The 17,485-nt window shown below is 35.9% G+C and overlaps 1 protein-coding gene and 1 long non-coding RNA gene across 3 annotated transcripts; one reads left to right on the top strand and one right to left on the bottom strand.

Annotated features, from left to right (window-relative positions):
• The first annotated feature begins 3,738 nt into the window (after positions 1–3,738).
• LOC120012403 lies at positions 3,739–6,389 on the top strand. The gene is made up of 2 exons (XR_005471263.1): positions 3,739–3,883; positions 5,809–6,389. It is a non-coding gene; the product is annotated as an uncharacterized LOC120012403 (long non-coding RNA).
• LOC120012401 (tobamovirus multiplication protein 3) lies at positions 4,185–14,140 on the bottom strand. 2 transcript variants are annotated; one of them, XM_038863815.1, is made up of 12 exons: positions 13,980–14,140; positions 13,659–13,858; positions 12,998–13,088; positions 12,838–12,899; positions 12,662–12,754; positions 12,511–12,582; positions 7,358–7,430; positions 7,209–7,254; positions 5,771–5,834; positions 5,624–5,677; positions 5,115–5,192; positions 4,185–4,604 (listed from the first exon to the last, which is right to left on the bottom strand). In XM_038863815.1, the coding sequence occupies exons 2-12, from the start codon at positions 13,815–13,817 to the stop codon at positions 4,512–4,514; spliced, it is 885 nt and encodes a 294-aa protein (XP_038719743.1). In that variant the 5' UTR covers positions 13,818–13,858; positions 13,980–14,140; the 3' UTR covers positions 4,185–4,511. The 2 variants fall into 2 exon arrangements, with proteins under 2 accessions (XP_038719743.1, XP_038719744.1); XM_038863816.1 differs by having other exon boundaries at positions 12,847–12,899; positions 13,980–14,139.
• Between the last annotated feature and the right edge of the window lie 3,345 nt (positions 14,141–17,485).

Here is a 17,485-nt window from a genome sequence, read left to right as displayed (position 1 = left end):
AATGTAGTAACTCATATAATCGCACCTACAAAATATAATGACTATGTTATTATTACACTATCATACAATAGTGTAATACACTGGTATTTCGTAATGCATTACTATCTGAGAAACAAATACACTGTCAACAACATAATGTATTTAGTCACCGCCATGATAACAATTAGACTTGATAGAAAAATCAATGAAAGACATATCAACTAAAATTTACGCCAACAAATAGATAAAACACAATGAACCACATCTTAAAAACTCAACTCTCTATATCTCCATTCATTCCAGACCCTCCAACTGCGTTGCTTGTGTAATGACTATGTAGAACGTATGTGTAATTAAGAAATATAACTAACAATCTTCATCACCAACAAATTGTTAAACTTTTTTAAAAAATAGCACATACAAAAATTACAAATTAAGCTTTCATTATCAACAAATCTAAAAGGAATAAATGGGCATTTACCACATCCAATTCAGTCTCAACAAATCCATACAAAAACACAAAGGTAAACTCTAGTGTCCATCAAAATATGTTGAATAAGAGAATAAGAACCTAGAACAACTAGGGAAACTCATAACTTGTATGAAGAAGAGACTCAGAACCACATAGAAACTAGTTTGTTCACAGTAAGAAAAGTCACACCCGTCGATTATATGTGCACAATGTTGGATAGATCAAACAAGAGAAACTCATTTACCCCTGCTAAGAGAAACTCGTTTACCGTCGATGTATATGTGCCAAGAGAAACTTGTCGGTCTAGATATGCCAAGAGAAACTCGTTTACCGTAAAGAGAGAGAGAGAGAAAGTAGTTCAATAGGTATCGTACACCCTACAAGTAAGAGATACAACAACGGGCAGGAGTCTTAAGAGAGAGAAAGGGGAATCAAAGTTGCCATCTAGGGTTTTGTGTAACTATATCTATGTGGCATGCCACCTAAATTATGTATCTTATGTACCTTATATATGTATGATTATCACTACTGTTACAAGAAGGGGTAGTTGGGTTGTTAGTGTAATTCCCTTCTCACAAATCAATGCACTTAGTCTTTATATCTCAATCTCGATAGTCTCTCTTATTGAGCTCTAAAGCATGGTGTTTGAAGTCCATTGAATTCCAATCTCAATCAATTATGTTGGATTGTACTCTACAAGTCGACAACAACAACTTAAGGACAGTATTGCTAATTTGCTTAGTCTTTTGGTGAGTCGACAAGTCAGCTTTGTTAACCTCAGTTATTCCTCCAGTATTCCACTTTTGAAAAAAGGGTTGATGTCAACGAACTTTACACATGCAGTTAGGTAAGATCTTGGTTTTTGAGAGATTTTATTTTGTGAAATTATGCAGTTGATATAAGCTGAAGTAACATTTACATTTTCAATTAGGGATGACTAGAGACCAAGGAAAAGTTGTGGGGCGTTTCAAGGTGGAATTCTTCACGTATTGTGGGGATCAAAGGTTTAAGATTTTGGAGAATCAAGTCTTCAAACGTAACAAGCGTGGGTATGAGTTATGGATTGGTTATGTCATATATTTTGAGTTTATTAAATTAATTTCATATAGATTCAAGTACATAAATTAGTTAGCTAAGGGAATTTGAGGTTCATGCTTAAATACTTGTTGAATTACATTGTGGTATATTTTTGGAGGTTTAGGTAGTTAATGAATGTTGTTTAATGATTGAGACACCGTTTTACATCCATAATCATGCGGGGATGTAGCTAAATGAGTGGATTTGCGCAAACTAGGTGAATGAATAGAGATTTATCCAATACATTGTATACGCGCCTATGACCCTGCATGTACTTTCTAATTTGATTTCAGTCTATCATTTTCGCAATCCTTGATTCGTATATTTTATGGGACAAGTTTCGAGTCAATCGTTGTTTGATATGATGCTTGTGTGCAGTCAATTATGGCACCATGTGTGCTGCCTGTTACGACATAATATGTGCTACCTGTTACCCTGATATGACATTTGGTGTGTTTCCTGTTACGGTATTGTGGGCGCTGCATGTTGATTTTGTATGGAATTCCTCCCGTTCGACTTGTATGATTTGAACATCCGTTTGATTCGTATGACTTGAACATTAGCTTGACTCGTATGATTTGATTATAAATTTAACTTGTATGACACATGATTACTTGTCTCCTTCAATCTACTTGTTCCCTTTGTATTGTTTAAGTCACTGTTCATTCCCTGAGTCTTGTGACTCACGCCTCTTTTGATGATTTTTTTTTTCATATAGTGTTAATCCGATAGGACCAGGATTGTCCTCGATTTATTCGATTGTTCCGTTGTTTTGGTGAGCCCCACACCTGTTGTATAAGTATTTTATATCTGTGTCTTTTGGATCTTATGTTTATCTCAGAAATTATATGCTCCATTTAAAAATAGTTAGCGCACTTCTTGTATTTACGGCCAACAGGCCCGGAGATGTTTTGGACATATAAATAGGAAGGACTTCCGTATCTCAATTGGTTTATATGTTCTGTTTTGAGGCTTGCTTGATCTCTGTGGGCTCCAGCCCATTGAGATCATGCGCCGGTCACGTGTCCTCTTTTTGGTCGTGAGAAATGATTGATAGTTTGATTATATATGTTGATATAGTACCTCATTTCGATTTGACCCGAATGATTATACGAGCGGAGACGCTACTTATATTAGTGTTTATTCGAAAAATCTTGGAATCATATAGAAAAAATCGTGTACGAGTAAACCCCTAGTCCTAATCGTGCAATCGGCAACTCAAGGATTTATACTCAAATCAATAATATGAAATAGAAATAAAATATATTTAAATTGTAATTTATATTGATTCAAAAATAGATTACAAATGATTCAAAAATAAGATTGCAAAGGTCTCTTTTGCAAAACTTATCATGATTCACATGACTTCTTCTGCAAACTGATTGTAGAGAAATCATCGTCTTTCTAAGTTGAGTTTTCGTCTTTAGAACTGATAAAGGTTGCATCTAAACATATGTGGCATACTCAGACTCCCTAGCACATCGACCCCCCAGTGGACTCCTTCGGGCTCAATGTTGATGGGCTCCACATGCACTTTAAATATTATCCATACACCTCAGCAATTGGAATGTCTAGCACTGTTGTTTTTTGTCACATAAGATTTGTCGACTTAAAACCACGTCAGCAATACGTTTGATTGAAACTGTGTTAAATCTGACCGAGTGATTAAATTATCTTATTTTGAAACATTGCATGACAATTTTGTAAATTCGTAACAAACACTATCTTTTGGTGTTGATAAATATAATTAACCCTAGAGAATATGATATGTAATATAGATGATAAAAAGTGGGTGGATTATGAGGCCGGCCTTTCTTTGTCCATTTGTGATATTTTTGGATATTCAAAGTGGATGCCACGTTGATGATCACAACTTTATTTGTACTCAAGATTTTATGAAGTTATTACATTTGGAAAACTCAAATAATTGGTTTATAGTAAAACAAAGCAATACTGCTACACTAAATTAATTTTATTATTACAAAGAAGATTATTATTTAATGGAAAAGGATTCATTCCTTTAATACATCAACTGAGCTACCATTCAAAAGTGAGCATATTTCACAACTCCCACTTATTACTTTTTTTGCGAAAGAAATAATCAGACCTACCATTCACAAGTGTGTATAGTTTTAGAAATAATGAAACCCTAAACCTAACATTCATCAGTTGCACCAGGGATTTGAATGGTAGTGGAGTCACATTGTCATTCATATTCACCAGAAAAACTTTATCTTCCACATTCTAATCGTCCTCCTTCCGTCCTTGTTACACAATCAAAACAAGATTCCAGGGCAAACCTCGTTCAGGCCCAGGCAGCCATTACAAGCCATTACAGGGAGGACGTCCAGGAAGGTTAGTTCTTGTTGATCTTAGATTACATATATCCTTCATTACTGCATTTGATAGATTCTCTGGGTTACAAATTACAACCTCTATGATGTCCATCATACTCTGCTTTCGAAAATTCAATATCCATTGCAATTAGCAGATAAACCAAATAGGAAACAAACGGACAGACCCTTAAAATACATGCACAGATTAAGAAAATTACATTATCATCACTCAACGTACACCATAAAAATTCCAATTATAGAGTTACTTTAATATTTTCTTCTCCCCAAACAAGCCCAGACCCCAACCCCACCCCCACCAACACCAAAAATAGATCTTCATTTCTTTCCAGTCAGTAGCATTAGCATTGCTAACTGAAAGTTTAGTGTAACCAGAAAACAACAGAGATAAAAAGTGACAAACTCATCTCACTTTCACAACATATTTCACAATTTTATTTTTAGGTCATTCTTACAACTTTATCATGATGCCTTTTGAAAACAAACCGACTATAAAATCCACAAGATTAGCTTGAAATTCCAAACAGAATGTTCAATGTTTGTTCCTCCCTTTCGCTTCTATTCCCTTCGAAGGTATAAACAGTCTTGATGTCACCACAATTCCATCATGCTGGCATGCTACGCGGTCCTTAACGTATTGGATGATATTGAGTGATACCACGCTTTGGTGGCAACTTCCTCAAAATGAAGAGGACCAAAGAAGACGGCAATATCTCCACCAACTGCAACAATAAGGGGCAAAATGGATTTTTCGTCAAATAAATCATCACTTGAACTTCTAATCCTTCCCTCAGCTCCGTTACTCAAAGCCAAACAAGTATCTCATTCCATCACTCTTGCCCTTCCCTTTCCCTCCCCTTTTCTTCTCTCCTACCAATAGAGTTATTCAAAAGTATTGGATGCATATGCTCATAGATTCCAGTACTGACATTCATGCATTGATGCACAGAAAATAAAGAATATCTTGTTCTATTTGCTACTTCAAATGACATGGAACAGTCCATGGAGGTGTAGAATAACCATGTATATTATATTTATCCCCACAAAACTTAAATGTTAAACCGCATCAAATGCAAAGAAAGACCATTAACCCCATTTGCAAACACACGGAGCCAAGCAGTCAGCCCACTGATTTCAGATCCTCAGCCAGGTTCTTTATTCAGTGAGGAAATCTTTAAGCATAAATATAACACATCATACTTATTAAAAAAGAAAACACCATCATAACTTACCAGGTAATATATGAAATTTAAGACCGGATGATCCAAGACGTCAAGGTCAACAGCTTTATCAAATGCATTAAAGCACTCCTGCAACAGAATCAATGACAGAGATTACAAGCTGACGCTATAACCGGTGGTATACATCGCTATTTCTTTTTTGCTTTCATCTTATCCTTGCTGGCTGCTGCTTATTTTAGGAAAGGTTTGCATTGAATCAATCTAAGCGACACAACTACTTAAATTTTCAATAAAATTCAACACCTGCGGACCTTTGTGATACAAGTTAATAGATACACGAGAACAAATAGCATATTTAAGGAAAATGTTATGGGTCCCTGAAAATTTTACATTGCTGCGTATGTTATGTGACTCTATGAAACATCAAATAGACCACCGTTGTCGCCTTTCTTCATTTTTCTTGTTTTTTGCTGATCGTGTTGGCTAACATATTTACAAGTCCCAAGCCCCAAGCATAACAAGATACAACTACAATATAATGACTCTTAACATAAACTCACCATAATGCATCTGACAAGGAAACATGAGAAGCATATGGTGGTTACATAGCCAACCTGCTTGATCATAAACAAAAACAGCACATCAAAAAGAAAAGAAGTAAACAGAAATAATCAAGAATCATACTAAGTTTGGAATCAAATAATTACCTCTTGAAGCTTTTTACGCCGACCTTTGGATTCTACAGGGAACCGCTGCAGCATCAAGAAAAGCCTGCCAGAAGATCACATAGAGAAGAAAAGGCATTAGCTTGGCACACATCACGTACAACAAGATGAGGTAAATTTATCACACAAGCACATTGTCTCATCCATGACTATTGAACATGATATCCATAACTTGATTTGGAAACATGCCCCAAATTACTACTGTAGACAGAAATGTATCACATGACCAAGGACAAGATGATGCACATGAAGGACCCATTAGTGACAGCACATAAAGGTTCTCAAACTTGGCAACTCCAATGCCAGTGACATTGCAATACAAAAATAGTTAGATTTCTTTCAAGGTATCCACATCGAAATGATGCGGATGGGGATAAGTTAAATTGGAGCTGAGAGTTATTTGGAGTTATGGTTCGTTCTAGAGCTTAGAAAATATTTTCTAGTTAGGTTGAGGTCTCATTTAACGTTTCTTCGAGTTAGCATTACTGTAGGGTTAGTATTATAGGGTTTGATTTAATCTTTAGAAGCAAGGTCATTGTCGTAATTCCAAAATTAATTAGAAATACAAAATTAATAATTTATTAGGGTATTTTACGAAGTCTATTACTTGTTAAACAAGTCATATCTTTTAGGAGTCAAGTATCTTTATTTAATAGGAAAACTATAATTTAATTAGGGTTGTTAGTTTGTAAACCTAATATAAATAGGGTTGTTAGTTGTTACGACTCTTTCGCGATAGCTTTTTGATAAATGACAATACAGATTTTCCTGTGCGTTTAAACACTAGAGACTCCTTTGCGTCAATTCTATCGTCCCATCTTCTAATCCACATGTTCATGTTCTCGATTTTGCTATTCTTAATGCTATAAGCCTATTTTTCCTGCAGCACTATAGCAAAGATATGGATACCAGCAGCCAAACAAACTCAACGACTAATCACTAGGTATATACATAATCTTTATTCAATCTATAGGACTATACGTAAAACACAGGGACATTGCAAGCTCTTTAGAAAATGGGACCCAAAACTCTTCCACAAGACAAGTCTCACAACCAAAGTTATTTAGACCACCATAAAACTTATAATACTATTAGCTTTTATGTTTAGTCTGAATTCTACTTCAGAACAACAGGGTGGATTCGGCATCAATAATAGTGGCTACTATACCATGGATGTTGATGCTGAGTATAAATAGATTCACTTTGATGGTATAGTTACAGTACAATTAAGTCAACAACTTATATGGATTCCTCTGATGTTAACAACTTAAAATTGTGAGATACAAAAAGCTTTTACATCTGTTTTTGACATGTTGAATTTATTAGTCAGAATTGTTAAATCCCCTATATACCACACCCACAGTAAAGCATCATTTAATGTGCTCAAATGTAATAAGAAACACACTGCCATAGATATTACCTCCCACCATAAAGCAAAAAGCCAAGAGCTGCAAACAAAGATACTCCTGCCGGACAAATAAAAATATCGGGCGTGAGCACCAGAACTAATCATCAACATAGACTATTAAGCAGTACATGGAGTTTATTTAGTGGGTACGCAGCTAGAACCTGCAAAGAACATCTTTGAGACGATGATCACAACAGGGATAGGTTTCCACCATAACACAAACCAGATGACGATCTACAAACAGTTTAATCAAAGAAATGAGAGCCAGAAAATCAAAACCAGTACCAACACAAAAATGACCAGCCCTAAATTAATAAAAATCATCATCATTATAAAACATTGACCTCACAGGATCCATATAGGTAATGAAGTATCTTAATATTGTTGATATTAGTCAAGTAGGAAAGCAATTGTAAAAAATTTATTTATCTAGATCTCATTGATTTCTTGCCTAACAATTGCTAGTAATGAGGTACATTGACTTATGTACCTTCCAAATAAATTGTCTTTGTACTGATTAAAAGGGGCAATACAACCACTTAACTAAAGAGTCCAGGACATCATAGTAAAGAGTGAGCCTCCAATCACATTATGCAATGGGCGCCAATAAAAAAGAGGGAGTGATTTCATTGCTATTGTTCAAATTGTTCTGCCACCAACTCAATTCTGAACATATATGCATTTTCTTTTTTTTTCTGTATGAAAGAAAATTTACTAAGCACCGAGAAGGTACAAGGACAGAAATTACAAACAGGGCTAAGCAAATAGCCTCAACATCATTTTTACAAGATAAGGAAGACAAAACTTAAAACAATTCAAACTATAGACTGGTTAACCGAGACAGAAGAACAAGGTGTCACAAAACTAGTTGCCAGCAAAATAATAGCTCAACCTAACTAGCTATTTCCTCAAGAATTTGGGAAAAACAAATATAAAATGAAAAACAAATAATTACCATACCATATTAAGCCCCATTTGAATATCGTCCAAGTATTTGGTAGCCAATATAAACATATAAACATCAACTTATAATTGTTTTAAGTTGGGAAAAATACTTTATTTTAAAGTTGAATGAATTTCCAACTTTGAAAGATAATTTGTTGTCCACTTTGCTGGCTTCTCAAAAAGATGTATTTATTTTTCTCCGTGTCCATGACATCCACCCTATGTGTGTAAACACTATACAGAAAGGGCCATTCAAGAGCTACCCATTGAGGGATCAGCCTCGTCTATCAGACAAGCTCAAGCCTAATCTTGATAAAATGAGCCTAAACCAACCAAACTCGAATTTAAGCCCTCAAAGATGGGCCAAGGTTAGGTATAGCTTTTTAGATAATGAGCCAACTTTGCTCAGTCTGTTTATGCCCGGAATCCACAACCTACCAAAGACCAAGATATACAGTTTAAATATATTGTAGGTATAACTTTTTAGATAATGAGCCAACTTTGCTCAGTTTGTTTACACCTAGAATCCTCAACCTACCGAAGACCAAGATATACAGTTGAAATATATTCTATTTTGCAACTCAAATCCATCAATATGTGACATGTCAGCATTCACAGAGTGGCTAGCAGCTTAAAGGGATCAAATTACTTTTATTAAAGTTTACCATAGATTAGTAAAAACTTCACAATATAATGCTACTTAAGTGACAAATTTTGCTGCATTTCTACCCCAAAAAAAGACTTGATGATCATCTGCCGTAAGGATATCTGACAGTATTAAACACCAACCCTCACCCCCATCCATGAGCACCCACCAACCAACCTACCTTCTCCTTCAACCTACAAACCCTCCAACAAGCTTCTTTCCGCAGCTTTGGTTTGCATTCTACTAAGAAATATCCATCACCAAAAAAAGAAAAAGATAAAAAGAGAAGATAAAGGATCCCCTGGCCTCAAACCCAGAGAACAAGAAGGAACACCATTGATAAAAATTGGAAATGAAGTTCAAATGCATTCACTAATCCATTTACTCCAATGCTCCAGCACAACACCCAATTTATCCATTATTTAGATGAGGTTGTATTTACATGCTCACTTTTCTCGTATGGACTTCGCAGATAACTCCTCCAGACTTCTTCATTTGGGAGTCCTTTAGCTCCTTAGCAATGGAGGCATCTCAGATTCACTTTTCCCAAAGCAATACTTTTAGAGAGAATCCGCCATATTGTTGATATCCCATTTTATGGTCAATAACCACCACAAGTTAAATCAGCTTGTACACACTTTCCACATCAGTAAACAACTCCTGTGCACAAAGCTCCCGCAGTGGGCAAGGTCGGATACAGGCAAGAAGTACGTAGACCTTATCCTCACATAATATGTGTAGAGGTTGTTTCTAAAAATTGAACATGTGATCTCTAGGTTGCACCCATGCAACTCTAACACTGGGCCATATGTTCTTCTGTTACACACTTTCCACATTAATACATAAATTCTAGACATCGATGCCTCAACTTTTCTTCAAAATTTAAGTAATAGAAGTGGAATTCATCAAATCCATGAACACATCTGCATATGTGAATGCCTTGTTCCCTCTAAAGTCTTTCCAATGCGATTTGGAAAAAGATGGAGTAAAATCAACAGGCATGATATACTATACTCGGCCACAATCCTCTTGGGCATTTTTAATCTAACTTTTATCTAAAGGCCTCTCATTAAACGAGCCACTTTTTCAGATTGGGTCTTATAAAGAAACAAGCATTTGTAATAGTCAAATGTGGCGAGTATTAGAGCAAGAGTCAAACAAGTTAGAACTCCTACAATCTCCTCTCAACTTTGTGAATGGAGTTAAACTAAAATTCAACTGGAGCTGAATTGAAATCTTAAATGGAGGATATCAGAATCCAGATTCTCACTTGTCACAGACCCGCACAGCCCATTAGAGTAACCCAAACTACTAACACAAGAAGACTGGGCCTATGGATGTCACAAATATGCATGGAAAATAGCAAAACAAGAAATTCACAACAACACTTATTCGCCATTGCGTTTACCAAGCTTAGCTTAAACAGCACATTCTTAAACTATAGGAAGAGGAACAAATATATGTCAGAATTCGTTATTGGACAAGCCCATGGTATTGCAAGTTGTGCTCTACGCCTCCACCAAGAACAAGAAAAGGTCAACCCCAAGGGAAGGGACTTTTTTCTTAAATTTGATCAAATATTTACATCCCTCCAATGAAAATCCATCAACTTCTCATTAAATATGATGTCTTTCACAATCCAACACAAAGTTTCTCCTTCTTTTTTTCTCTCTTCAGTTTTCACCCTACGAAGAGGAAGAAGTAGAAGGACAGAAAGGAAGAAAAAGTGCTCACTATGTCACGAAGGAGAATGATAGACTAACTTCTTTATGTGAAAGAAACTAAGAGAGAAGGAAGGCAAGGACTCCACATAAGACTATGACCCCTAAAGACGGAAACTAAACTATGGGCAAAGGGACTTAATAAATACTTTAGCTGAAAAGTTTGCTACATCAGAGACAATACTCTAGAGTAGAAAACACCACCAACGTCCCACAAGATCATTTTTTATCCAAAAAAAAAAATCTCGTCATTCACAAGAAATTACCAATAAAGCATTTTGACCTTTGTGACTAAGTAGTTTTTTTAAAATTTTAAAAAAATCCCAAAAACACTGCTAAGGCGAAGGTAGAAAAGCACCAATTCTTCAAGATGGAAATGTTCATGATGCAGGAAGACCATTAATTTTATGTTTTCATAAGCTAGTTTATTATTGGGTCTATTTAATTAAGTTCTTTAGTTTTCATACTAAGGGTATTGTCGGAATTTTCAGATATGTTGGAATTTCGAATTTAGTAATAGTTATTTGTTTTGAGAGTCTTTTATTATGTTATTTTGTTAAGTCAAGTCCTAGTCATAATTGGAGTCATATTAGTTTACTTTTAGGGATCCTAGTTTTATTTGAAGGAAGTTTCTTATGTAATTAGGATTACTAGGAGTCTATATATATTATATATGGATGCAAGTCAAGGATAAATAATAATGAGAGTTTTTATACAAATTTGCTATAGGAGAGATTCCTTAGACACGTTCGGTGAGAGGCAGAGAGGGGAAGGTGAGTTTATCGAACCCTACCTAAGAGATTCAGGGTACTTTTTGTTTGATTCAAAAAAATTCAAGAATTTTGTTCCAGTTTCAGACCTGGGAATTGTGAATTTGTCCTAGGGTTCTTAAAATTTTGGGTTAGGGTTTTGGTTGCTCAATCCTAAACAAAAATCTACATCAGTAGTCCGAAAACTACATCAGTTCATTATTGTCCTTTTCAGCTTTTCTAGCGAGCCTATTTTGTTAAGTCAAAAGGGGGAGCAAAAGAAAGAAAACAAAAAAGTGATGATAGTAAGACATGATGTCCATGCTGAAACAATTTAGTCTAAGTAAAAAATTGGCTTTGTGTTAACAACCAAATGTTTCAAAAGAAATGAAATGCATCAACCAAACATATTTCTTGTAAGAGATCCGAATTAAATAAAATGCATCAACCAAGCATATTTCTTGCCACTCAAAATACTCGATAAGAAAACAACAAAACCACTTGCCCAAATTATAATCCACAGGAAATTAAAAATTAAAAAAAAAAACTAACTTGATCCCTTCACCTTCTACTGGTTTCCAGTTAATTCATAACTAATCAACATGCCATGGACACAACCTTATTGACCAAAGGGTGATCCAGCTTTTAAACCCCAGCCCATCATCCCACAAAAACCTTTTCAGCCCTCAAATGAACATTTACGTGGCAGAGTAATGATAAAAAAAATTAAGAACCCAAATTAGTATCCCACCCATAGACTTTTCACCAATAAATCTCTTGAGAACATTCCATTGATGGAAATCATGTGACATCTTCACTTATTTATTTTTGAATTACATACTAGAATGTCAATCAATTCAAGGAATAAAAAAAAGGCAATATCCATTTAAGTTGCATCCTTATTATATGAAAGGTATACATGAATAGAAGAAAGCATTCCCTAAAACAGATTTATCACCCTAGTTATAAACTCTCTTAATGGCCTGCTTTCATAAGGATTACTTTTAAAGAATCAATGATTATGAGATAAAATTATCGCAAAATAGTCAAAACTTGAAACTTTTTCACATCCATGACTTTTCATATCGACATTCCAATAATAAATCATTCAAATAAGAAGAAAATAAACTAAAGGCTATACAGTATTATGATGGTGTCATCAAACATTACTAGCTTCCACTGAGCAGAAACCGAACTTGGTAATCTCCCTCTTTCTGGAACTTATTAGAGAAACTATGAATGAGAAACGTAACCTGAATTGCATAAACAATTGCATTGATCGTAAAGAAACTCGGTCTAAGTCCTTCAGTCGATACAGCACGTGCCTGTTAAAAAATAATGATAGAATTACACTAAGGTAGCAGCTAAAATGACAATTGGAAGTGGACGGCAAATAACCCTTACCTGATAGTAAATTTCTGCCCAGAACAGAACCAAAAGCGCAAATGTTGTGAAGAAAGCAAGGCTTGGCAAGTCAAGCAGGATATGTTGGACAATCTAGATAAGATTCAGTATCCATCACTAAATAAAAACTAAGAACCAATGTCCTGAAAAGGAAAAAATATATATAATTCACGCACAGTGCAGACCTGTGGATGCAACTGTTGTACATTTCGGCGAAAAACAAAAACTAGTGCTCGAACTGTGACAGAGAAAAAATCACAGCAAACACAAGTTAACATCCCACATGAGGGGCAAAAAATGATATTGAGTGCATAAAGAGAAAGATTCGTTGCAGACCCCCATTTACAAGGAAATTGAGGAAATGAAAAACCTTCTGCGTGGTCCAACCATATTCTGGAACTCTCAATTGTATCCTCACCAATTGAACCTTTAAAAAATAAATCAGCAAGTCAATAATTGAAATTCCTTACTAAGTACAACAATTAGAAGAACTGAGAATATAAGCACCACTTCCAATGCACCCCGCTATAGCTGGGGAGAGAGATGAAGAACAAGTTTGAAACAATATAGACCCCAGTAGCTCATTAATAGAAGACAAATAAAGTTGCATGCATAGGGCATCAACTAACAGACAAGATGAGGAACGAAAATTCAAAAATTCACTACATTTTATTATAAACCCTAGAAACCTCAAGTAAAAGGCAGTTCCCTCTCTCATTCAATCAAACAAAAACAACCAACCCAACAAAATTCCTCCATTTTCTTCTTTCCAGATATAACAATTCCCACTAATACAAATAAATCAACAAATAACATATAGGCATCCAATCGTTTCAATTTGTTGGGTCGTACGTTGCTTCACCGAATCTCATTGAAGTTCGTAGCCATGCCCTCTAAATCATTTGAATATTCAACAAAAATTGACCAAATTGACATCAATTGGTAAAGTATACGTATGCGCATAAGGGGAGAGAGAGAGAGAGAGAGAGAGGTAGACCAAGGCAACGATGGCGACGAGACCATAGAGGGCGGCGAGGACGTGAAAGATGCGATCCTGCCATAATGAAGATTTATTTATGTCTTCCCACCAATTCGACGCCTCCTTCAGACTGTACGCGATCACCGCTTCACCTACTTCTACGCTGATCCGCCCCATCAAGCCTCCTCAAACACACTTGATTTCCTTCTTTTCCCTCTCTGATGCAAAAAAAAATCCAATATGTGTGAGGACGATTGGAATCACGTGTAGGTCTCTCTTTCCCTCAATTTGAAAAGAAACCAAAATAAAACTGATCTTCTAGAATTTGTCTTATCTCACCGAGATGGTATGCCTCCGACTAGACGTCCGGCGAGAAAGAAAAGGGAGGATGTGCGGAGGAGGGAATGAATCGAGTAGGTTTTTCTCGAATCTACCGGCACTAGTCTCTCTTGGCTGGCTAGCTTTCTCTACAACGCGCCTTGATATTAACTGCTACTTCACGCGCCCTTGATCGTCCACGTGGATTTTGTTTGGATGTCAATAATAATTTTACCGATACGCTTCATGTGCTTTCAAGCGAATTCCGCGTCAGCGGACTCAGGTCCTTCTTGTCGTCTGATTGGGTGTTGATCCTCTATACAGTCGGACCATCTTTATTATTGCAATCCCAAAGAAAATGGTCCCAATTGTTCCCAATCCCATGTGGCATGCCACATAGACTCCACATCATCTTTTTTGTCTCTATATAAACCTCACACTCTCTCTCCCTCTTTATTCTCTTTTCCCCTTTCCCTCTCTCCTCTCTCATTTTCTCCCTCCCACTCTCAAGAGCACCACCACTTCCCACCGGAGCTCCTCCGTCCGGCCATCGATCGGAGTCATCGACCCACCGATCGGAAGCGCCTAACCACCACGATCATTTCCCAACCCTCCACACCACTCATCGCCGTTTGTATAGTCGGAAAAAAGCATCAAAAGAGGGAGGTAACCGCGACACAAATCGTGTCGATCCGGCCACCTCCGGCGACATCTCCGACAACCGACCCCATATTTGGGCTCTACACACCAAGACACACCTTACCCAACCATTTTTCAGCCATATAGCTGTCGGAATCCGGCAGCCCAATGCAAGTTACATTGTTTAAAAACAATGTAATTTGTCAATTCGTGCACTAGCCACCTCCAGCATGTCTCCGACCACCTCCACCTCCAGCTCCAGCAACAATGTAATTTGTTTTCTCACTTATTTTTTTTTACATATTTTGGAAGTTGCACTGTATTCAAAACAATGTAACAATGTGTTTGACACTTATTTGAATGAATATGCTTTTGAGACAATTTATTTTATTTTGTTATTCTTGATTGGCTTATAGACTATTTTTTCTCTAGCTTATATATGGAAAAACAATGAAAATTACATTGTTTTTGATCAATTTGACAATTTACATTGTGTTGGAAATTTGGCAATTTACATAGCTGTAAATTACATTCTTTTGATAAATTTGGCAATTCACATTATTCTGTAAAATTATATTGTTTTGATAAATTTGGCAATTCAAATTATTTTGAAATTACATTGTCTTTTAGCAATTTGGCAATTTACATTGTTCTGGAAATTTGACAATTTACATTGTGTTGAAAATTTGGAAATTTACATTACTGGAAATTACATTGTTTTGGCAATTTCGCAATGTCTACATTGCTGGAAATTACATTGTGCTGGAAATTACATTGTTTTGGCAATTTACATTGCTGGAAATTTGCCAATTTCATAATGTTTGTATGCAACAAAAACAATGTAATCGCAATTTTGTATGCAAAAAAACAGTGTGCATAAAGGTATATGAGAGAAGATGAGAATAGGAGAGAATATGAAGATAAAATAAGGAGATTTGATTTTTAAAATTTGAACAAAAGAGAAGTGGAGAGAGAAGAGGGAAACTTAAATTTCAAATGTGTTTCATCCATGTAAGCACTTTCCATGTCAACAAGCTTAGGTGGCAATGCCACATGGGATTGGGAAGATTTGGGACAAAAAATGTTGGGACAAATAACATTTTCCTTATTATTGTGCGGAATGCTGACCATTCATTGTTTGGTGTTCTCCGTCCCAAAGAAGTTGATCATGGACGGGATCGAATAAGATCTTATCCAAGTTTTGAAAACCGGACCGGTCATCGAATCCGAAAATTCTTTGATTCAAGATCAATGGTTCAATCAGGGTTCAAATCGGGTTCGAACTGGATTCAACATAATACATTATTATAAGTATTTATTTAATATAAATGATGATTAAAAATATTTCATATATTATAATATTCACAATAATGTAGAAATACATCATTAATATGTCTATATTCAAAAATTCACTACCATTCATAAATCTTAAGTTTTCAAATAAAACAAAAAATATAATATATAAAATAATATAATAAATAAACAAGTTGTTATGAAAAAAATACAAAAGAAGCATATAGTGAAAAAACTACAACAGATATACGTAAACATATTTAAATTATTAAATATATATTTATTATAATGTATTTAAAAAATAAATGTGCAAAAATATTTTTTACACCTCATTATAATGTGCTGACACACTTTTAAATGAATAGAATATATATAATAAACATCCTACTGTGAGTGTTACAGGCGTCATGCCTTGACGGTAAGACTACTTTTTTCATGAGGTGAGGACATCGGTTCGAGACTTGCCAAAATCAAAATTTTCAGATTTATTCATATACGCCGGTTCGCATGATCCGGTTCACATCTTTGAAAGATTACTGATCACTGATTTTCGTGTATGTGACTGGATCGGAGCCAAGCCTGGTCACCAGTTGATCCGGTCCGGTCTGCTTTTCAAAATACTGGATCTTATTTGTTAGGGGTGTTCATCGGGTCAGGTTCCAGGTTATCGGGTCAAAACCGACCCGATCTAAATTTTTTAATATAAAAGTGACCCGCTCGATAACCCTGTTAAGGCATATCAGATTAATGGGTCTAGGGTCACCGGTTATCGGGTTTTCTAGATTGGGTTTCGGGTGACCCAATACTCTTAACAAAAACTAAAAGTAGAGCTACATGTTAGATAGTTGCCTAATGCCTACTGGACTGCTGCAGGGCCCATTCAATATATTAAGGCGACAAGGCCCACATTTTGTTATAATTTCTCGAAGAATTAAAGAAAATTTTTTTAAGAAAAGAAATGATATTTCCCACACGGCAAACACCCACACCTCTCATCCCTCACCCCATGTGAATTAACCCCAGGTACTCGATACACCTTCTCAAATCATTCCTTTTGTTCGTGTCAAGCTAAAACCCAAATTAAAGTTGAAAAAAGGACAAAAAAATATATTTGTCATGCCGGCAAAGCCATAAGATCTTGAATCGCTTCGTGCCATGCTTGCAAAGTCACAAGATCCAGAATCATAGATCTGTTTTTGAATTCTTGAGCAATTTTTCCCTCGCCAATTTCTTGAAGAGATGCTTGCAGATCTGGAGCTCTATGCCTTTTGGTACTTTTTGATCTCACACAACGACAACCCCTAACAAGAACTGATAAGCCTTTTTACCATTTTGATGGCCGACAACATTGATGGCAAGCGGCAGGGAGCATAGAACTTAGAAGCTAGAAGAAGAGGGGAGAAAAATGTGTTTTTGTCCCAAACATGTCTAAGTGACTCACGGGCTCAGTATAATGTATTTTTTATTTTTATTTCTATAACCGAGTTATCGAGTGACCCGATAATCCGAAAAATTAGAAAAATAATACCCGGAACCCGGTCCGATAAAATAGCTTCCAGGTTAGGTCTGACCCAGTCCGATAAAAACCTTATCGA

The sequence above is a fragment of the Tripterygium wilfordii genome, chromosome 13 (assembly GCF_013401445.1).
Source record: "Tripterygium wilfordii isolate XIE 37 chromosome 13, ASM1340144v1, whole genome shotgun sequence".
Lineage (NCBI taxonomy): Eukaryota > Viridiplantae > Streptophyta > Magnoliopsida > Celastrales > Celastraceae > Tripterygium > Tripterygium wilfordii.
This window is presented reverse-complemented; position numbering and strand designations above follow the sequence as displayed.